This window comes from Drosophila kikkawai, chromosome 3L, assembly GCF_030179895.1.
Source record: "Drosophila kikkawai strain 14028-0561.14 chromosome 3L, DkikHiC1v2, whole genome shotgun sequence".
NCBI lineage: Eukaryota > Metazoa > Arthropoda > Insecta > Diptera > Drosophilidae > Drosophila > Drosophila kikkawai.
The window spans coordinates 27,101,364-27,124,971 of record NC_091730.1 but is presented as its reverse complement, the minus strand read 5'-3'; the positions used below and the strand labels follow the sequence as shown (position 1 = coordinate 27,124,971).

At 33.4% G+C, this 23,608-nt stretch overlaps 1 protein-coding gene across 8 annotated transcripts in view; it reads right to left on the bottom strand.

The window, feature by feature from the left end:
* The window catches only part of nrm (neuromusculin), a 62,341-nt gene extending 38,958 nt beyond the window's left edge, over positions 1–23,383 (bottom strand). For 7 of the 8 annotated variants that reach the window (XR_011444819.1, XM_070285129.1, XM_070285131.1 and 4 more), the window contains exons 1-7: positions 23,251–23,383; positions 11,745–12,069; positions 4,983–5,154; positions 4,779–4,927; positions 3,050–3,220; positions 1,478–1,636; positions 1,171–1,247 (exon numbers count right to left, since the gene is read on the bottom strand). Coding sequence is in view for 7 of the 8 variants with exons in the window: in XM_070285129.1 (XP_070141230.1) it covers positions 1,171–1,247; positions 1,478–1,636; positions 3,050–3,220; positions 4,779–4,927; positions 4,983–5,154; positions 11,745–11,880 (864 nt within the window). In the remaining variant the exon portion in view is untranslated. Of the gene's footprint in view, positions 1–1,170; positions 1,248–1,477; positions 1,637–3,049; positions 3,221–4,778; positions 4,928–4,982; positions 5,155–11,744; positions 12,070–22,883 lie in introns of all 8 variants that reach the window. The other variant, XM_070285125.1, reaches the window with a different exon arrangement.
* Between the last annotated feature and the right edge of the window lie 225 nt (positions 23,384–23,608).

The following is a 23,608-nucleotide window of genomic DNA, read 5'->3' as shown; positions in this document are numbered from 1 at the left end:
TTATAAATAATAATTTTGTGGGTGCACATCAGAATTGGTTCAATTATAATTCAGCATTATTGCTAATCCACCGCCCCTGTTGTAGTTTCCGAAAGGAAAAAACGAAACTGAGAGGAATCACCGTACCAAAAAATAACGTCATATTCTGTCACATGATTAATTTTAAATATTTGTTTTTAAGTTTGTTTTACAAGTAAAGGGTGATTTTTTAAGAGCTATAGGAAAATAGTTCAAAAATTATTAATGTTTAAAGATTATTTCATCCAAATTCGCCTCAAATGGTCCATCAATTTAATCCAATTTTGGCATACTTTTTCTAACATTTCGGCCGGTATCTCACAAATAAATGCTTTAATGTTGTCTTTTAATGCGTCAACTGTCTGTATAGATATAAGCTTTAAAATCGCACGATCTAGGCCCCGAACGCAAAATAAAATGTTCAGCGAACTCGCTTCTGCCACTTCAGTGGCTCGATTATGTTTGTTGTCTTAAATACCAGCTAATTCGTTTTTAGACCAACTGCACAAATCGTTTTAGGGTTCTTTTCCCCCGACCTTGGCAACTATTTGCATTTGTAAAGATTTTACAACACTCCCACCAGAACAGCTGAATGCAATTGTAAATATTTTTTTACGAATGCTTCTTCCTTCGATTTTATGCATTAAATTATATTGAAAGGTTGGAGACTACAGCGGACCAAAATTTGGTCAGCCGCTAATTAGCAAGACTTGGACTAAGCAAACCCATTTGTTGAGAGCGGATAGCTTAAAATATTTGGGAATTTAAGGGAAATTTAAAAACAAATTATAGGTAAATTCGCTTATGTCGAAGGGAAAAGCTTTCGGCTAGCCATCTGTCCGCCCGTCTGTCCGTCTGTAAATAAATGATTGAAGGACAGATGGACGGACGGACATGTCTTTGTATTTAATTTATTTAGTTTATATTACTTTATAGAATTGGAACCATTTCTGCTTTCCAAACTACTGACAAAAATTAGAATACCCTGTAAGGGTATAAAAATAGAGCCCAGCTGCTCAAACGTAACTCCATGGACTTGGAGCGCAATCTTCTTATAATGATAAAAATAGTTGAATTTGGGATCGGTACTCGCTGTACCCGTTTTAAGGGATAAGGATTGGTAGATTTGGTACTCTGTGAACTAATACTTACATCACATGTCAAAACAACTTTGCTGCCCTGCACGGTATGATGTTCAACGCCATTGATCTCAATACTCGTTGGACGTACTGTGGATTATTAAGAAAATGCAACTATTAATAATATTCTCATTTCATCATTTAATTTACTTTATTTAATATAATTTTGATGTATCTCAAAATGACCTTCTCAATAAACGTACTAGAATAACGCACAGGATTCATAATATAATTCATATATTTTCTGAATCCATTATAATTTTAGATACATTGACTTAATTTGAATCTCTATTAGACTTAATTAGTATGTATTATTATACCTTGCAAATCCACGCCAAAAGTTGAAACAATCGAATTTAATATGGCTGCAGAATTTACGCGGCATTCAATATCTTGAGCAAGATCGTCTCGCGAAAGTGTCCAATCCAACTCGAGTGTGGAGGTATAAAGTCCGTCATTTAAATTATGGGTCGGTGAATCTGTTGGAGTTATAAAAAACAATTAAAACCAGTTTATTTGAGATAATATTACATTACAAATAAAATGGTGGTATTAAGAGAAACTTTATCCATCGTAAGTTTTCTTCCCTATGCGAATTTTGGAATCAAATTGTTGGGAAAGGCAGAGCTCGCAGGGTTGAGTCCCGATTTCCAAAAAGCTCTCAACATTAAGGTTACGTAACCGGTTAGCGGCGAAAAGACTCAACGAGACATCTGCCATGGGCCCTTTTTCTATTCTCTCTCGGTTGAAGCGGAGAGAGCGGGCTCGTTGTCTGAAGTGTGACCGGTTTCTTCGCGGAAAGTTCCCGCTGTTAATTTGTACATTTCGCGTAGCGTCAGTTGATTGTTTGCACAATTTCTTCATTTTTGACAACAAACATTTAAAAATGTAAATGATTAAATTAAATTAAATGATTAAAATAAATAACAAATGAAACAAAAAGAAAAAAAACCTTTAACACAAACTTGAGTTTATTTCTTCATTAATTTGTGTTTAAATTGTTTGTAGAATGTATTTTTAATTTTTCGTAAAAATACGAGTGCTTCATCCCTCCCTCTCTCTCAGGCACTCTTTTCGACTCAGAAGCGAGCGAGTAGTTTCTTTGCCGCTTCGTTTCCCGAAAGCTTTGTCTTTGCGATCTCCCGTTACAGTTAACCGGAATCGCAAACAAAGCAAAGAAGCGAGAACATCTGCGAGAGAGACCCTTTTCAGGCTATTTGGTTGTTTCTCTCTCCGAAAGAATTAGAATGATCAAAACGGTTGACCGTTTTGTGCGAGCTCTGGGGAAAGGCAACTCTATATGCCATGTGAGCGACTTTTAAGATAAATGCCCATAACTTGAAATCTAAAGGACTATGTAGTTCTATCATCACATATAACTTTTTTCAAAATAGGGTTACAATTTTGAGTAGCTTTCATATTTAATATATATAAACTATGATATCCAGGCCTGATTTTTCTTTTGATTTCATGGGATGTACAATAAAAAGGCAAGAAAATAACATGCCAGTTAATTCGGTGCTCACAAGTGGGTTTAAACATTGAAAGTGAAAATGAAAAATTACGGCCTGGAGTGTTTTGAGATAATTTATCATCATTCGTATCAATTAGAAAAAACAAAGTCCCCATTTTTAAAACGCCAAAGATATCTTTATAGCTTAATCTGATAGGGTTTACATGCCTGTTAAACATTATTTTGCTAACAATTTGATCATACCCAGAAGCATGATACTATTATAATTGTACCATATCATGCCCAGAAGTACCCAGTAGAGCTAACAAAAAATATTTATTGATTTCGGCATGTAAACCCATTGGCAATTTCTAAGTTTTCCACCTTCTAATAGCGGGTACAACATTTGTAGTAATGGTCACGCCAATATCATACTCACACGTTGTCAGTCGCTTCGTTCCGCGGAACCATCCTACTTCCGGCTGAGGCCGTGTGTTTTTTACAGTGCATGTTGCCTTTAATGACTGTCGTTCCTGCATCGGTCCCACTGTGGTGCCGTTCTCAATGCGATCGCCTTTTGCATCCAAAATAAAAACCTCAGAGGGTGGCACTGTTACGTATGTGTATTAAATTCCGATATAAAGCAAACGTTTATGTCGTTTTATGTGTGTTTGTGAGTGTGTTGTCCGGTAAATTTTTAAGAAGGTAAAAAATTTGTTGTTTAAAATAAATTATGAAAAATAATTTTGCTTCATCATTTTTTTAATATTATAATGTTCAATGGGTTAAATTATTAAAAAACGATTAAACTATGAAAAGGTTATATCAAATTAGTTACTTCTTTAATTTAATATCTTTTTGCAGGTAATATTGTTCTCAAAGTTTGGAGATTACAAAATCTCCAAATATTGTTAATTAGATTTCAATTAATTCATTTACCAAGGTTTTCTAAGTTGTTATACATAACATAAAGATACAGTAATTTGTAAAGTCCACCATTAAATAAGGAAATAAAATCATTTTTAAGATTATTTGTGTGTGAAATGTAACATAGAAAAATTAAAAATGCGTTTTAGAGTTTTGTGGGAAGTAATTTATAGTTTTATAGGGTGATTTTAAGCGGTATTTTAGGTAACAATCGTAATAACAAGTACGTCGGTGTCGGTGTTTACGATCGATTTCATATTATTTGTGGAATATATTTTTTAAAAAGCAATTATTCATGAGCATTTATTTTTATGAGTTTTGAGGCATGTTGATGTTAAAAGAAAGATAGAGAAAAACATGGTTAAAGGGAAAGATGTCAACATATATAAACAGCTCAATGGGAAACACTCTAATTTGTTTTAAGTCTGGTTTACGACATTAATACAGAAACCACTTTGCAGCTTAATACAAACTTTTCCCTGCTTTTTGTTATTCCAACCATAATTTTGTTCTTATATATTTTAGTGTATTATTAATATCTAAGCTGTTTTAATAACAAAATTCGTAACGACGTTGTGTAAACTTTAAGGCTGGGAAAACTAGTGGGAACAACATTTAACATGTTCATATAGAGACGAGTCATTTTTTTAATTTACAGTTATCTTGCTTTTTCTTTTATAAGGTCAAAATAATTCAAGACACTTAAACGGCCCTCATAAAAATTTGTTACTTCTAAAATTCATCTAGGTCTTTGAAAAACCCTAAGTCTAGTGGGAAACCATTGATCTGGGAACACTAAACAACTTTGTGTACTTCTTTATAGACTGATTCTGTATAACTCTCTCTCTCTCTTTCCAAAGGCAAATAATCAATTGGAGTTACTTATCTTGTTGTTATATTGCAGATTAATTTCATTTTTTAATAATTTTCGATTGCGTAAACAGAAAGATGTTAATATTTTTTAAAAAGAAAAAAAGAAAACCATCCAAATAACAGGTGACTATTTCTGTCATAAATATTTTTCAAGTCACACTCCCCATAGTATATTGGAAGCGTTTGTCTGCTCGAGTTTAATTATGAGTTGGCAATTTAAAATGGTTTCTGCTTTATGTTTGACTGGTTAAAGTCCCAGCGGGCTAGAAATATTATTTTACAGTGCAAACTAGATTATAATAATTAATTTTATTATTATATATATTATATATTAAAAACAGTGCATGCAAGTTATCTACGTTATTTACCTAAGACTCTTAAGTCAACTCGATATCCATTGAAGTTATCACATGTTTCTTCTGGTATGAAGAATGTCGTATCACATAGATAAGTACCTTCATCACTTATTTTCAAGTCTTTAATAACTAGTCTGTATGGACTTGTATCGACAGTCACCCTGCAACGAGAACAATATAAATTCTTGAGCAAATATTAAACTTACTGACACCTACCTTTCTTCAAAATCTTTATTAACACTTGTCGCATTATTTTCTCCCAGAAGCATTGCAGCAATGCGATCATCGCCCTTAAACCAATTTAGTGAATGAAGTTTACCACATTTGTCTTCATTAACGGGACATTGTAAGACAACTGACTTGCTTTCTTGTTCACTAATAATTTGATCTGAAATTAAGAAAAAAAAATTATATATAAATATATAATATTACATTAGAATACCAAAATAAATTTTGCGGACACACTCGTAGAGATACTGTGACCCGGATCTGTTCACTTCTTAACAATGTGAAATAAAATTGCCATTAAAACTTCAATTCAAAAAAAAAAACTTCAAAAATAGAAAATAATTTTTTTTAGCTTAGTTTAATCTTTTAATTCGGTACCCTGGTAAAGGCTAGGTACTTTGCAACTTAGTACCGAAAAGGAAATACTTGGGGTACCCGATTACTCCACACAATTTAATATCAGAAATAGTCACTTTTATCTAAATTTGTTAAGAGAATTTATTATTTGATATCAAAAGTTTTTGTTTCTAACTCACATTGTCCGAATGAAAAACAAGTAAGTTTATTGTACTTGTGCATATGGGTCTACATAACTCTACATGTATTTTTAAAAGTGTATGTAATATATTATTTTATTAGTACGCCCTATATCGGAGTATGGTTCATGAGTCTGGATTCCTCCATTTGGAGTCCATGTTAACCGTATTGAATATGTACGTGACCTGCCCTGGGATGCTGACTAGAGTCTACCGTCTTCGGACTTCAGACAGCAGACTTCTATTAATTAACTTACCCTCCCTAGCTAACCGTAGAACGATGGTTAGTGTCGTATTTCTTAATAACCTAATTAACGGTGTTATTGAGAGCCGATATTTTCTAGGCCAGCTCAATTTCCACGTTCCTCGACTAACATCTAACATCATTAACCCTTTAGGGTTACAACCAATGATTTACCAAATTGTGTAATGTGCCCCAGAATGATCGCCTTATGATCGCCTTTAAATATTGGATTTAGTTTATATTAAATGTCTATTTTGAGGAGGTGTATAAGAATATTAAATCAGGAATGCAAAATAACCACAGCATATGAGGAGAATAAAAACTCATACTTGCGCTCTCCCTTGTATTTGCGCTTACCCTCTTCGAGTTTCTTTCCGTTCTTTCAAAGATCTTTAAGCAGATAAGTTGAGTTACGTTATGTAACGATAATAAAACTACGATAATAAATCAAATGTGTTTTTTTTTTATATTGTGGTGGAACTTAACAATTTCATTGTGAATTTTCTGTACTTCATTTGAGATGAAAAAGCGACTGGAGAAAGGTTAAAGGGCCATATATACTAGTGCACCACTCACAATACCATTCAGGTTTAAGATGTAGTTCCCTTCTCAGCTCTTTTCCATGGGAAATGATTTTGTGGAATTTCTTTTAAAGCGAACATTTTCCCATAATTGCTTATATATACTTTAGAATACCTTGGCTCTACCCTGAGAAAGAAAAATGTTCGTCGGGTAAGACTGCAATTGCAAATAGCTAAGCGGCCTTTCCTACTACATCTTGGTTTTTAATGCATGGAAAACACTTAAACTCAAGGGGTTTCAATAAATTGGATTGTCTTTTTAATAGCCATCTGCATAAACTAGCCTCATTTCTAAAGCTGGAAATACGGACATCTCAATCAAAAAGCTCCCCTTAAATTATTAAACAAATGTATATATATATATATATGTCATTATACAATATGATTCGTTACACATTTTTTTATCCAAAAGTTTTATCTCACCTACACTCGTAAAATTTTAGTTCTAGATTTTAGAAAAATCGCCTTGAAAAAAATCGCCCGAAAGCTAAGAAAATTTTTTTTTTAAATTCGAAATAAGTGTAACTGAGTTTAAAGCAGGCACCATAAAATGAAGAAAAGTCACCATAAATACAATTTTTTTAAGGTTAATTTTTCTAAACTTTTTCATTTTTGTATCTAAATTTAGGGCAAGGTTTGCTGATTTGTTTTGTTTAGTTTCTTTCTTAGATTTAAATATCTAATACAATAAACATTATAAATTTAAATGCAGGAAAACACAAAAAAAGTACCTATACTTATTATGTTTACACTTTTACAGTTACAGTTTTATAATCCCAGCTTTACATTTCCTCTACTTCTCATAAAATGTATACAAAAATTCTGAAAAAAACTGAAATCTCAGAATAGATTCAAATACGTTGAAAAATAACAAAGTAATAGAAAAAATTATAACTTCGTTGTTTTTCAACGTATTTTCATCTACTCTGAGATATGAGCTTTACTTATTATTATAGAATTTTGGTATAAATTTTATATAAATCGGACAACTTATCATATAGCTGCAATGGAAGCGATCCGTAGATGTAGAGAAAATGTAAAGCTGGGAATGTATAACTGTAACTGTCAAACTGTAAACATAATAAGTATAGGTAAAATGTTATAAAACTCTGTGTCTGTTTTCGGCATTATAATTTATAATATAAATATGAAAACCAATCTGCAAGGGTATACAAACTTCGGCGTGCCGAAGTTAGCTTCCTTTCTTGTTTTCTATTAATTTCCCGGTCGTTCCTATGACAGCTATAAGATATAGTCGTCCGATTTCCATAAAATTAAAACTGAAATTCTAAAATATTTAAAAATGCCCATATCTCATATTCCGACATATATAGCAGAGAGAAAATATAGAAGACTATATGGAAAGTTTCATTCAGATAGCTTTAAAACTGTGGGACTAGTTTGCGTAGAAACGGACAGATGGACAGATGGACAGACGGACATGGCTAGATCGACTCTGCTGTTGATGCTGATCAAGAATATATGTATATACTTTATAGGGTCAGAAACGTCACCTTCATTGCGTTGTAAATTTCAGAGAGTATTCAGAAGACTATTTCCAAAGTTTCATTCAGATAGCTTTAAAACTAACTATTTATCAATGTTAAAAAAAAAAAAAATTTTGTTGTCTGCCTTATTTTATTTGATATCATTCAGGCAAAGGTATTGGCTCATCGCTGGAGTGTTTGAACAAATAAATACTCATAAAGCGTGAACTCCAAAGCAATTGCTGCCTGATCGGCATTCCGGCTCGACAAAAAAGCCATTTTTTTTAACTTTGCATTTAGTATGCCACCAATTCTCCTTATTCTGTAGCCAACACAACCAATTAAAATTTAAAATGGAAGGAAATTTATATAAATACTTAATTGTTTATATTAACACGTTTTAAAATAGAAACTTGCCAATTCTGCCTTGTTGCTTGGTTTTTAAGTGACAGTTGAAAATAATCGATGTTTGACAAGTGACCATCGATGGTCTCCGATTTTTTAGAAACATCGATTGTATCGAATAAACATCGATGTTTGTTCCAGCACTAGTATAAATATAAAAACTAAATGATTATATGCTTTGTATTAACCCTCTAGTGCCCAAATTTAAAAAAAAAAAAAAAAAAATTTTTTTGTATTCAGAATGTATTAAAAGTGAATGTTTGTTTTGGAAAAAATTTTACTTTTGCTCGGATCGAGTTTTATATGACTAAAACCTTGGACCGCATGAAGGCGGTTCTGGGAAGATAGGCCAACAAAAAATTAGGCAAAAAACTTTTTTTGTTTAAATGTTTATTATAAATGTCATTGAGACTGTCAGCAACACAGTACAATTTTTTTTTCTAATTTTTTTTTCAATTTTTAAAAAAAGTATTTATATGTTGCATTTCCTACAAAATAATTATTTTGTCCGAGTTGCACAAATTTTCAACTTCAAATGAATACAGCAGCTTTCGCTAACTCTAGATTGTATTCCAAACGCAACGAACTTAATTTTTGGACTTTCCTGAATTAGAAAAAACGGAAAACCGTATGAAAAGGAATGAAAATAATAAAATAACGGTGTTTTTAACATTGCCCGTCTAGAGGCGGTCTTGGGCACTAGAGGGTTAATATACAACTTTTAAATATTTTCTTTTATTTTTTTTTTTTTAATTATTCAACCAGAATGGCTGGATTCTTAATGATCCAATTGTAATCTGCACGGGTATACAAACATAGGTGTGCCGAAGTTAGCTTCCATTCTTGTTATACCCTTGCAGGTTATTATAATTTCAGTCAGAAGTTTACAACCCAGTGAAGGAGACGTTTCCGACCCTATAAAGTATATATATTCTTGATCAGCATCAACAGCCGAGTCGATCTAGCCATGTCCGTCTGTCCGTCTGTCCGTCCGTTTGTCCGTCTGTCCGTCTGTCCGTCCGTCTGTCCGTTTCTACGCAAACTAGTCTCTCAGTTTTAAAGCTATCTGAATGAAGTTTTTAAGCTATCTTCTATATACTCTCACTGCTATATATGTCGGAACGGGCCGGATCGGACGACTATATCATATAGCTGCCATACAAATGTTCGATCAATTTTTAGAAAAAAAAAGAAGAAAAAAAAAACCATTTTTTAGATATGGCCATTTTATTTTATTTCAGAATTTCGGTGAAAAATTCATGAAAATCGGACGACTTTATCTAATAGCTGCCATAGGAACGATCGGGAAATTAATAGAAAAAACATTATAACTTCGTTGTTTTTCAACCTATTTTTATCTACTCTGAGATATAAGCTTATTTTATTAGTTCAGAATTTTGGTATAAATTTTATGAAAATCGGACAACTATATCATATAGCTGCCATATAAACCGATCGGTAGATGTAGAGAAAATGTAAAACTGGGAATGTAAAACTGTAACTGTCAAACTCTAAACAATAAGTATAGGTAAAATTTAATGAAATAATATCTGCAAGGGTATACAAACTTCGGCGTGCCGAAGATAGCTTCCTTTCTTGTTGTATCTAAATTTAGGGCAAGGTTTTCTGATTTGTTTTGTTTAGTTTCTTTCTTAGATTTAAATATCTAATACAATAAACATTATAAATTTAAATGCAGGAAAACACAAAAAAAGTACCTATACTTATTATGTTTACACTTTGACAGTTACAGTTTTATATTCCCAGCTTTACATTTCCTCTACTTCTCATAAAATGTATACAAAAATTCTGAAAAAAAACTGAAATCTCAGAATAGATTCAAATACGTTGAAAAATAACAAAGTTATAATTTTTATACCCTTGCAGGGTATTATAATTTCAGTCAGAAGTTTGCAACGCAGTGAAGGAGACGTTTCCGACCCAATAAAGGATATATATTCTTGATCAGCACCAACAGCCGAGTCGATCTAGCCATGTCCGTCCGTCTATCCGTCCGTCTGTCCGTTTCTACGCAAAGTAGTCCCTCAGTTTTAAAGCTATCTGAATGAAACTTTGCATATAGTCTTCTATATACACTCACTGCTATATATGTCGGAACGGGCCGGATCGGACGACTATATCATATATCTGCCATACAAATGTTCGATAAATTTTTAGAAAAAAAATTATAACTTGGCTGTTTTTCCATATTATTGCATCAACCAGAATGGCTGGATTCTTAATGATCCAATTGTAATCTGCACGGGTATACAAACATAGGTGTGCCGAAGTTAGCTTCCATTCTTGTTATACCCTTGCAGGTTATTATAATTTCAGTCAGAAGTTTACAACGCAGTGAAGGAGACGTTTCCGACCCTATAAAGTATATATATTCTTGATCAGCATCAACAGCCGAGTCGATCTAGCCATGTCCGTCTGTCCGTCTGTCCGTTTCTACGCCAACTAGTCCCTCAGTTTTAAAGCTATCTGAATGAAACTTTGCATATAGTCTTCTATATACTCTCACTGCTATATATGTCGGAACGGGCCGGATCGGACGACTATATCATATAGCTGCCATAAAAATGTTCGATAAATGTATAGAAAAAAAATTATAACTTGGCTGTTTTTCAATATTATTCCATCATTTTTTAGATATAGCCATTTCATATTATTCCAAAATTTTGTTAAAAATTTTATGAATATCGAACTACTATATCTTATAGTTGCCATAGGAACGATCGGGAAATTAATCGAAAAAAAATTATAACTTCGTTGTTTTTCAACGTATTTTAATCTACTTTGAGACATGAGCTTCTGGTATTATTTCAGAATTTTGGTATAAATTTTATGAAAATCGGACGACTATATCTTATAGCTACCATAGGAATGATAGGGAAAGTAAAGAAAAAATTATAACTTCGTTGTTTTTCAACGTATTTTCATCTACTTTGACACATGAGCTTTTAGTATTATTTCAGAATTTTGATAACAGTATTATGAAAATCAGACAAATATATCATATAGCTGCCATAGAAGCGATCCGTAGATGTAGAGAAAATGAAAAGCTGGGAATGTATAACGGTAACTGCCAAACTGTAAACATAATAATATAGGTAAAATGTAATGAAATAATATCTGCAAGGGTATACAAACTTCGGCCGAAGCTAGCTTCCTTCCTTGTTTTTATTTAATTATATTTTTTCGGTTTTGCATGTGTTGAAGATGGGTAGTTACTACTTTGTTATACAATTTATTGCAATACGGTTTTGAAGATTAATTTAAAATATCGTCTGTGTGGGTTTATATGGTATAATCATCACCTTCAATGCGAGTCTAGATACATATATAGATGCACACAGGGTAAAGCCCCATTTACAGAAAGGTTTCGTTTCTACGGCATTGTCACTTTTATCCCACATCGCCCTAGAACGTCCTTGTGCATGTTTAATAAATATTGTTTTTCCGTGTTTTTTATGAATTTATATGAGACTTACCTATCTGAGCACTGGTTTGATGAATAAGCGCCAAATATAATAACGCTGTAAATCCCAATTTGATTAGGGATGGATCAGCTTTCGACGGTTTCCGCTTCGTGTTAAAGACACGATTTTTTAAAATTCTCTGAGCCATGATTTAAAACTGTAGAGCCAGTTTGACCAATGCAGTATAACAAGAATAGAGAAAATGGCCGCACGCTGTTAAGTTGAGATATTAAAGCCTCTTTCGATATTAAGTAAATATTTAACACTTATAAGAAAAGTGTATTTATTTGTTTCTTTATTTTAAATTCTTTACGTTGTTTGTGCGTTATCACTTGAGCTGAAAAAATAAAAAAGACGGAAGCACGTATATAAAAACTGTTAAAAAATATGTAAATTAATTTAATTTTGACGGAGGAGATTTAAAATATATTAAGAAAATTAACATTATGTTTGCCCATATTATTTTTTATTAAAGAATATGCCCACAAAATATCGATGCCTAATTCTTTTACGGATATTGGCTGATACAAATAAATATAGCTAGATATGGTAGATATAACTTTAAAAGGTCACTTGGGTTGCAAGAAATATTTAAAATTAAATTTAACAGCAAATGGAGAAATCAATCATCTGATTACAAAATTTGTAAGACCACAGTTAACAAAACATTAACTCTGGAGCAAATGAACCTTCATCAAGCACTAGAGTGGGTAAGTTTTAATTTTTGCACTCAATGTGTAGAAAACCAATGATATTTTTTCTATTAAAAACTCCCTTCACAATCACAGTAGAGCCCTTTCTCATTTTACGTTGCAAAAATCCTAGCTTTTGGACCAAATAAGATAATAAAATAATTTAAACGTTATTTGACAGCTAATTGTTGTAAAATTTACACATGTATTGGAAAATGTGCCACTCATTCCGCTTTTTATAGAGATCAGAGTGAATAAATTGTTTTTTTTTTTATGAAAACAATTTTTTTTTAATATTTTCAAATTCAACTTTGAATGCTCATATCTTCTTAAAATTGTTTTTTTTTTTTTTGCAGATTCTGAATCCTTGGGAAATTTTGTTTTTGCGAACATGACTTTTTCGATTTTTGGAACGGTAATTGTTCGAGAAGCGCTACTTTGAGTCGGCTCAAGAGCCAACGACACAAGAGGGTAGATTCTAATCAATAATACTGACAGTCAAATCTGAACTCCTTCCCCAGTACTACTCCGTCTTCTCTAGAGAATTGATAGTCATTCTAAAAGCCGTCAATCGTTCTCATATTTAGGGGGAAAAGTTGTTTATTTTTAGGGCGATTTTAGGTAAAAAATTGTATGAGTGTGGTGGTACTGAGCAGATTCAGTACCACCACACTCATACAATTTTTTACCTAAAATCGCCCTAAAAATAAACAACTTTTCCCCCTAAATATGAGAACGATTTGCCCTAAAATTAAGAAAGAAACTTTCTAGGTCGATTTTTCTTAAATGTAGAAAAAATTTCTTGTTTATAAGGCGATTTGTCCTAAATATGGGACAAATTTTCCTAAAAGATGAATTCTTTCTTACATTTAGTAAAAAGAAAAAAATCTTCTTTTAAGGGCGATTTGCACCAAATATGGGGAAAACTTCTTTAAAACAAAAGGTGAATTTTTCTTTCATTAAGGGTAATTTTTCTTGAATTGAAGCTAAGTGATGGAAATTAAAAATTTTTTTTTTGTTGCTGCTGCATTTGTAAATGAGCAAAATATTATTTTGGTTATAAAAAATAACTGTTAAGAAATATGCCACCTCATGCCAGAGATGTTTGATCCAGTTGGGTCAACTTTTCGTAAAACTACGGCGGATTCTCTCTAAAATTTAGGACGGCAAATTCCCAACTGCTTTAACCTCTCTGGCATGAGGTGACGGTGGCCAGTCAACACTCAGTAAGTTCAATTCTCTTTTGAAACACCAAAAGTGTAAGCATTTTGGCCGCCTTTGTTAATAAACAATAATAATATTGTTTTTGTTGTAATACAACGACAAAAAATAATATTATTATTAATATTTATTAACAATTATTTTTTACAACAAAAATAATATTTAATATTTCCCTTGCAAATCTGGAATTCAAGAAAAAATTACCCTAAATGAAAGAAAAATTAACCTTTCGTTTTAAAAAAGTTTTCCTCATATTTAGGGCAAATCGCCCTTAGAAGAATAAATTTTTTCTACATTTCTAAATGAAAGAAAGAATTCACCTTCAATTTTGGGAAAATTAGTCCCATATTTAGGACAACGATTTAAAAACAAAAAAATTTTTCTACATTTAAGAAAAATCGCCTTGATTTAAGGTGAAATTTTAGGTAAAATTTTTCTGAAATTTAGGCCGACTTACCTTTGAAGCCATTTTAATGGCGAATTTCTAAATCTACGGGCGAAAAGCTGATTTTTTTACGGCGACTTTAGGTAACCAATTTTATGAGTGCACAAACTTCAACAGACAACAACAAATAATAATTAATAGGCTTCAACTAGGACACACAAGCCACAAACGCCCATTACATGAATAGGTCCCTAACAAGAATCTGCCCCTTTTGCGACACCTCGGCCATAGACATCCAGTACATTCTAACAAACTGCAATGCACTTTCCCAAATTAGAACCTTTTGCTTTTCCCACGAATCCAATTCATTTCCTAGCGAATCCAACAGCAGCAAACTCTAACAAAACCCTCTCCTTTCTACACAAAACCAATCTTATACACAACAAATTATTTATAATTTTAACATGTAAATACCTCAAAAACTTGTTAATACACAGACAAGCAGTAGGTCACAGCAGCTAATACTCTTGTAAATAAGTTTACTTTACTAATATTCGGCAGGACTTGAGGTCTCAGTCGGCTTCGATTTTATAAAAATCAAAGGCGCGACAAGTAGCGGCTATGGTTACGTTACAATCGCTTCATTGGCGCTAAAGTCGCGGCTTTGATTTTTATTAAATAAAGTCCTGCAGAATATTCCAAGTTCCAAACAAATACAGGTAGATGCTAATAAAAAAAATTAAACCGACGCACAGTAGCGCCTCTCGAACAAAAGCCGTTGAAAAAATAGGAAAATTCATAATTCAAATCCAACAGAGAATTTCCAAAGGATTCCGAAACTGTAATCAAAAAAATTTTAAGATTTTTTTTTGTGGAAGATATGAGCATTCCAAGTTGAAATTGTTTTCGGTGTATGCGTCATGCAACAAAAAATAAGTTAATTAATCGGCTTTCAGGTAATATTACACGAAAACTGAATAAGCAATGGTCATGATTTTTTTGTTTTAATGACACTTACATTCATTAAGTCTTATTCAAATTAAAACAAGAAAGGAAGCTAACTTCGGCACGCCGAAGTTTGTATACCCTTGCAGATATTATTTCATTACATTTTACCTATACTTATTACGTTTACAGTTTGACAGTTACAGTTTTACATTCACACCTTTACATTTTCTCTACATCTACCGATCGCTCCTATGGCGCTATATGATATAGTTGTCCGATTTTCATGAAATTTATACCAAAATTCTAGAATAATAAAATAAGCTTATATCTCAGAGTAGATGAAAATACGTTGAAAAACAACGAAGTTATACTTTGTTTTCTATTAATTTCCCGATCGTTTCTATGGCAGCTATACGATATAGTCGTCCGATTTTCATAAAATTTTTACCAAAATTCAGAAATAATATAAAATGGCCATATCTAAAAAATGTAAAAAAACAGCAAAGTTATAATTTTTTTTCTAAAAATTGATCGAACATTTGTATGGCAGCTATATGATATAGTCGTCCGATCCGGCCCGTTCCGACATATATAGCAGTGAGAGTATATAGAAGACTATATGCAAAGTTTCATTCAAATAGCTTTAAAACTGAGAGACTAGTTTGCGTAGAAACAGACAGACGGACAGACGGACATGGCTAGATCGACTCGGCTGTTGATGCTGATCAAGAATATATATATATATATATATTCGTCGTCTCCTTCACTGCGTTGGAAAGTTCTGACTGAAATTATAATACCCTGCAAGGGTATAAAAAGGTAGTTTTGTTTAGTTTCATAACATTTGAACCAAGTAAGATAATAAAATAATTTTAACGCCAATTGACAGCCACTTGTTGTAAAATTTGTATTGGAAAATGTGCCACACCCACTCATTCCATTTTTTATAGGGTATCAAAGTGAAATAAATAGGTTTCTTTCAATGGAAACAATTTTTTAAAAGTATTTTTTATTAATGTGTTTATCTTCTTCATTTTTATGTATTTGCTCAAATTACATATATATATTTTTACATTTGTTTTCGTAGTATGGTATAAATAACATTACTTCGTTGTTTTTCCACGTATATGTTTTTAATATATATATATCATATTAGATATATTAACCCCAAGATACAGTTATATTGAACGATTTTAAAATATTCCTGAAATTTAATAAAAGCCAAAGTATTGCCATGTATAATGTATACATTAAATATATCTACTGTTGGATTTTCGTTTCATTTGTTCAAAATGGATTAAATATCCAATTACAAACTGCAAGGTTTCTTTAATCAAGTCAGCTTGACGTGTTCAAACGATTTTTTTTACACAATTACAAAATAAACAAAGCCCAATATTTATAAATATATCATGGGTGGGAAAAGAAGTTATGTTAAACATTCAAACTATTTTCCTATCAATTTTTCGATCTAAAACCAAAATATCCAAAGCATTGTGGGTAAAATTAAAAGAAAAATTAAAATGGTTTAGTTTACTTTGTCTAAGTATGCTCAAATTAAAAAAAAAAAAAAAAAAACAAGAAAGGAAGCCAACTTCGGCACGCCGAAGATTGTATACCCTTGCAGTTTGCAGTTCGATCATTAAGAATCGATTTATTCTGGTCAAACAAAGCATATAATAATTTGGTGTGAATAAAATAAAAAAAATAAAGTTTAATCGAATAAAGAAAAAACGGCCTTCACGGCCGGCACAAACCACAGCGACCGCGGGCGTCACGGCAGTGCCAAAAAACTAAATACCTCCCTCCTACTTTCCTATCAGAATACTAGAGGCTTACGCAGCAAGCTCTCTAAATTGTATTCTGATAGTCTTTCGTTTGCATCCCAGGTGATTGTGTTTACCGAAACCTGGTTAAAGCCGGAGATTTTCAGCTCCGAAATTTTCCCAGGTAAGAACACAACTTATAGAGTAGACCGTCTTTCCCAGCGAGGAGGTGGAGTTTTGATCGCCGTTGACTCCACCCTTAGTTCCGAACTGGTTCAAATAGATGATCTCACAGGTATTGAATTTATCTGTGTAAAACTATCATTTCCAGGTAGTTTTATCTATATAACCTGTTCTTACGTTCCTCCATCTGCTGAAGAGCCCATTTATTGGAAACACCTTTCGGCAATTCAGGCTGTTGCCAACAGGCTTTCAGATAGAGACCAACTAATAACTCTAGGAGACTTCAATATACCTGGAGCTCGTTGGTCATCAGATGGTACGTCAAATGTCCTCCAAACTGCGGTACAGCATGACCTCATAGATGGTTTGCTTGACATTTCGTTGTCCCAAGTTAACCATGTCGTAAATTCTTTAAATCGCCTACTAGATCTGTGTTTCGTCTCTGATCCTGTAGGTGTAAACTTAACAAGAGTCGATCCATTGACGCTTCCCGAAGACCCTTACCATCCTACTTTCGAAGTGACCATCGATTTGGGGACTGTCGTAAAGACTAAACCTGATTTGAGTTGCTCAGCAACTAAAGTTCGCTGCTTCCGTAAAGCAAATTTTCAAAGGCTAGATATCTTGATTTCCCAATTTAATTGGTCTGAACTTTACAGATGTACTGACATGGCGTCCGCCGTGGATATTTTTTACAGTGCCATGAATTCGTTCTTTGCATTGTGTGTTCCTTTAGCCTATCCGTCGGTTTCTAGTAAACCACCTTGGTTCACCAAAGAGCTGACACGCCTAAAAAACGTTAAGTCTAGGCTTTATAATCGCTATAAACGCACCGGATCTCCCACTGTTCATTCAAGATATCTTAGTGCTCGGTCGAATTTCACCGTGCTAAATGCGCAATGTTATAAAAGTTATTTAACTCGCTGTAGGGTTCAGTTCACGCAGGACCCGAAACAGTTTTATAACTTTGTTAACACTAAGCGAAAACCCAATTTACATCCTTCATCGCTTTCGTTCAGAAACGCTACAGCAAACTCTGATCAGGCCATCGCCGATCTCTTTGCCGAGTTTTTCAAAACTACGTATTGTTCCTCGAATAGCTCAGATCAGACTTACTCTTTTGATTTGCCCAAGTCGAACCTAATTTTCAGTCCCATTTTAACCGAAAGCTCCCTTAGTTCGGATCTTCATCGTGTAAAACCAGTTTACTCACCGGGTCCCGATGGAATACCAGGCTGCGTGCTCAAGTATTGTGCCGGAGCTCTGTGCAATCCCCTTTTGAAATTGTTTACCTTATCTTTAGAAACCTCAGAATTTCCCCTTATTTGGAAGGAATCATTTATCATTCCTCTCCACAAAAAAGGTAGCAAATCGGACGCCAGCAACTATAGAGGAATCTCTAAGTTGTCGGCAATTCCAAAACTTTTCGAAAATGTAATTACTCCCCACTTGCAGCATTTATGCAGATCCGTAATTTCACCATGTCAGCATGGTTTTATGAGGCGAAGATCGACCACTACAAATCTTCTGGAACTCACCTCTTTCGTTATTAGAGGTTTCCAACGTAACTTTCAAACCGACGTGATTTACACAGACTTCAGTAAAGCCTTTGACTCGGTTAATCACTTTCTTCTTGTAAGGAAGCTTGACTTAATCGGGTTTCCTGTCGATCTACTTAAATGGATTTTGAGCTATTTGAGTGACAGAACTCAAAAGGTTCTGTTTAAAAATGCTCTATCCAAATTCCTCAGAGTCACTTCTGGCGTCCCGCAGGGTAGCCACCTCGGCCCGCTGCTATTTACATTGTTTATCAATGACCTCCCGCTGGTTCTAACGAATTCTAGAGTACTTATGTACGCTGATGACGTTAAGCTATGCTTGCAGTATAAGGACAGCTCTTGCCAGTCAGACCTGCAATCGGATCTTAATAACTTTCAAGCATGGTGTCGTGCTAATTTATTACATCTCAACAGCTCTAAATGCAAGCTGATGACATTTTCACGTGTCACTCCCCAGTTTGCCACTTATATGCTAAATGATTGTGCTCTTGAAAGAATATCTCTTGTTGATGATTTAGGCGTTCGCTTAGACCCTAAACTTTCGTTCTCTGAACATATTTCGTGCACGGTTAATAAGGCCAGAGGCATGCTAGGTTTTATTAAGAGGTGGTCGAAGGAATTCGATTCCCCTTATATAACGAAGACCCTTTTTACTTCATTAGTTCGCCCTATATTGGAGTATGGTTCATGCGTCTGGAGTCCTCAATTCGGAATCCATATTAACCGTATTGAATCTGCACAAAAGAACTTTTTACTTTTCGCCCTCCGTGGCCTACCTTGGGATGCTGATGAGAGGCTACCGTCCTATACAAGTAGACTCCTATTAATTAACTTACCCTCCCTAGCTAACCGTAGAACAATGCTTGGTGTCGTATTCCTTCATAACCTTATAAATGGTGTGGTTGAGAGCCCCTTTCTTTTAGGGCAGCTTAACTTCCACGTTCCCCGACTAACATCTAGAACCCTTATCCCGTTAGTAGTAAATCACTGTAGGCGGGAGTTTGAAGTACATGAACCCTTTAGGGTTTTATGTACGGATTACAACCGCCTCTCTGATATTATAATTCGTAGCGATAACCCTTCTATATTAAAAACCTTAATACTTGTAGAGTTAGCTCGTAGTGTAGCACCGTAGTCTAATTTTGCATGCGTTTCTTTTTATTTTACCTATTTATTTATTCTTGCATGACTTGTAGTAGTTATCTCGTAGAGTAGCACTTATTTTGCATGCGTTTTTCTTTTTATTTTTTTTTTTTTTTTATTTTTTATATTTTGTTCATTTATTAAATTATGGTTATGGTTATATATTTTTATTATTAGATCATTATTTTGCATGTGTTTTTATTTATTTATATATTTATAGTTTATTATATTATCTCCTAATGTTTCCTCGTACATTTCGTCTGTCCTTCTAACGCGTCTATCTAGTTCGCGATTCGTGCCGTACGTCACACGGCTGCGCCCCTCGGTCGGTTGGGCGGGAGGTGGAAGCGGGACCCCGCGCGAAAAGACAAAAAAAAAAAAAATAATAATAATAATAATATTTTAGATTTGAAATATCTAATAAAATAAACAATATAAATTTTAATGCTGAAAACCTACACAATACAACGTTTCATTACATTTTACCTTTACTTATTATATTTTCAGTTTGACAGTTACAGTTACCGATCGTTTCTATGGTAGCTATATTATATAGTCGACCGATTTTCATAAAATTAAATTTAAAATTCTGAAATAATAAAAAAAAATCTTTAAAATGATCTAAATATGTTGAAAAACAGCCAAGTTATCATATTTTCTACAAATTTGTCGATCATTTGTATAGCAGCTATATGATATAGTCATCCTATCCGGCCCGTTCCGATATATATAGAAGTGAGAGTATTCAGAAGACTATTTGCAAGTTTCATTCAGATAGCTTTTAAACTGAAGGACTAGTTTGCGGACGGTGGAGAGACGGACAAAAGGATATGGCTAGATCGACTCGGCTGTTGATGCTGATCAAGAATATATTTACTTTATAGGGTCGGAAATGTCTCCTTCACTGCGTTGCAAACTTCTGACTGATATTATAATACCCTGCAAGGGTATAAAGATATTTAATAAACTAGATTTGGGCGACCTTCTTGATAATGACATCTTATTCTTGTTTGTCTAAAACTAAACTTTATTTAAATTAAACAGCACAAATTATTCTACCACTTTCTGTTCTATTGTAAAATTTTGTGGCAATAACCAAAAATAAAAATAAATAAACTAGTTTCCAATTCGGCTCCTTTGTAGAATTATTTAGTTTCAGTAATACCTACTGCCACTAGAGTGGTAAAAAGTAAACTAGTAAAATTATTCAACATTAGTATACCGTTATAAGTCGCGCTAAAACAACTTTTGGCCAAGATCAAGATATGAATAGTTCCCATCGGACCAGATTTTCAATTATATGGTTCTAAAAAGTAGTCCTACATTCTCACTGATCACTGATCGTAGTCAATAAGTAGACTGCCGTCCACAGTGAAATCTGACAAAAAAGTAATCTAGAAATTAATTAATTGAATATAAAATGAATAGTTACTTTGTTTTTGGTTAACACATATATTTTTAATAAATATTATATTAGACTTTTCAAATCTTAAACAAAAACAAAGTAACTGTAACAAAGTAACTATTCATTTTTATACCATTTAAAAATCAGGTTTTGAAATTTTATCCACTGCAGGGGTATACAAACTTCGGCGAGCAGAAGTTAGCTTCCTTTCTTGCTCATAATTAAATTATGTTTTAATATTGGTGTAAATAGACACACATATGTACTTTCATCAGCCGTGCCTTAACTGCTTTACAAACTATTGGCCAACCCTGTAAGTCTCTGTACATGAGAATAAATGAGCGCCCACCAGAAGTGTACTATACAAATGTTCAAATTGGAAATACATACGTACATATTATGTATTTTTGTTTTAATATTCAGGCAGTAAGTTAAACTCACCATATGCACAAAATTGGCCTCTAGCAATAGCATGAGCAACGGAAATACATAAATAAATTTACTTGGACATATGTATAGACAGAATGGAAGAACTTTGTGACGATCACCAAATATTATATGTATGCAAATAGTGAGCTAAAATGATATCCAATTAAAACTTGAAAGTGATTTTTTAACTGCATTTACATTTGTAAATATGCCTTATTAAACAAGATTTTTTTTTATATATACGGAATATAAATATAAATATTTTGGCCAAAGCTGTTGCATGAATTAAATATTGTCGATAAATAAATAAACAAATATAAGCTACAATATATTTATTTCGGTAGTTTCGAATATTCCGACACTTCAAATTAAGCTTTGCCGAAAGCTGAACTAGTTATTAGTTTGGTTTCTGATAAACAAACCACAGCCAAAAAGACAGAGTACCACGGCTGTGATAGTAAGGATATATATTTTATAATGTTGTAATTAGCACTACAGTTACAGATCCCTAAGCGTATTCAAAATTTATGCGTGGGATTTTTACCCTCTCTCTACATGGTTCGATGGTCTTTGCCATCTCTACCCCCATGTTCCCAAGTCAACTTTAGTGGTATTCTCGTATTGGTCAACGAACCATGAATTACTTCAAGCATGTTTCTCGTTTTTTCTACCTATTTTATCGTCCAATGCAGGAAGGATGGGGTGGTTATTGACAAAGAAATAATATAATGAAGAATATGTAAGATAGTTGCACATGTTTTTATAACACTGAGCAGGTATATGCCCATATATAGGGAAACATATTATGAGTAAATAAAATGGTAAGTAACTTTGTCTTTTTTTGACCACAAGAAATATTCAAATCCTTTGTAATTATTTGAATTCAAGGACTTCAATATGTTTTATCAGATTAATGATGACATTCGTCTTAAACATTTATATGTACATACATACATATGTATGTTAAAGCATTAATGTTTTCCATAATAAGACTATTTTAAAAAGCATATTTCCATTCCATTTTTTTTTATTGATTTTCTTACATTTTACATATGTACATATATATGCATGTTTAGTGCGAAATTAAACCAGAAAAAAGCATTGCGCGCTATTTCTAAAAGTAGATTCGTCAGTGATATAATTTCGGCTGGCCCGACCTCTGTTTAGCCGATGATGGTGTGGATCCATGTGTACATACATACATATTTAAACCGTCCCATATGCTAAATTTAAGTAATACATTCATACGTGTTTGCATGTGTATACCTCTGCATGTGTATGTTCGTAGGTATAAAAAGACTTTCGCTTTAAGGAAACATATATAAAATATTCCATCATTTTTTAAATTTGGCCTTTTTAATGGTATTCAATGAAGTTCGTGAATTTCACAATTCCTGATGTTTTCAAATACTTTGCTTACTTTCTTCACTCCGAATCAGAATTACTTTCGCGTTACATTTTCAGAATATATTTGTGTTTTTTTTTAACATATTTATAATCGTTTTCAAGGTTAGACTTTTTTGCTTGGGCGATTTTAGATTTTTAGATTTTAAAATTCAGAAATTCACCCAATTCAATGGGAATTTTCTTTGAATTAATTAATATTAAGCTTTTGGGCTCACTTTTACTTGTGTTTTCTTTTACACATACATATAGTATACTAATGTAGCATTTCCTCTCTTTTTTCACTGAGGTTATTATAGCAATTTTATAGTAATCATGACGGCGCTTTTCGTTACTATCTTAATTCTCCCACACTCCCGTTGCTGGCGTTGCTTCCCACTTACAGCAAAAACTCTCAAGCCATGAATATTTGGTCGGGTTTTACGTTCACACGCATTTCAATGGCTTCTACTTGTCGTAGGTTCGCGGACAGAGGCACCGAAGGCAACCGTATTTTCACGTTCTCAGAGTGCGACGTTCGAACTGAAACTGAAACACAAAGGCTGCAAGTTAGCCAAAGAGCAAAGCGCCAACGCTAGCAGCGACGTCAGCACAGCGGCAGCAGTACGCCGGCTAGCGATTGCGAGGCGAGCCGAAAGAAATCAACCCCTAAAGTCGCCGTTTTCTGGCGCAGCTGCTGGTGTTTCGGTCAAGTGTTTGGGCCAAATACGTCAGCCACATGTTAGCCGGTTCTTGTCGACT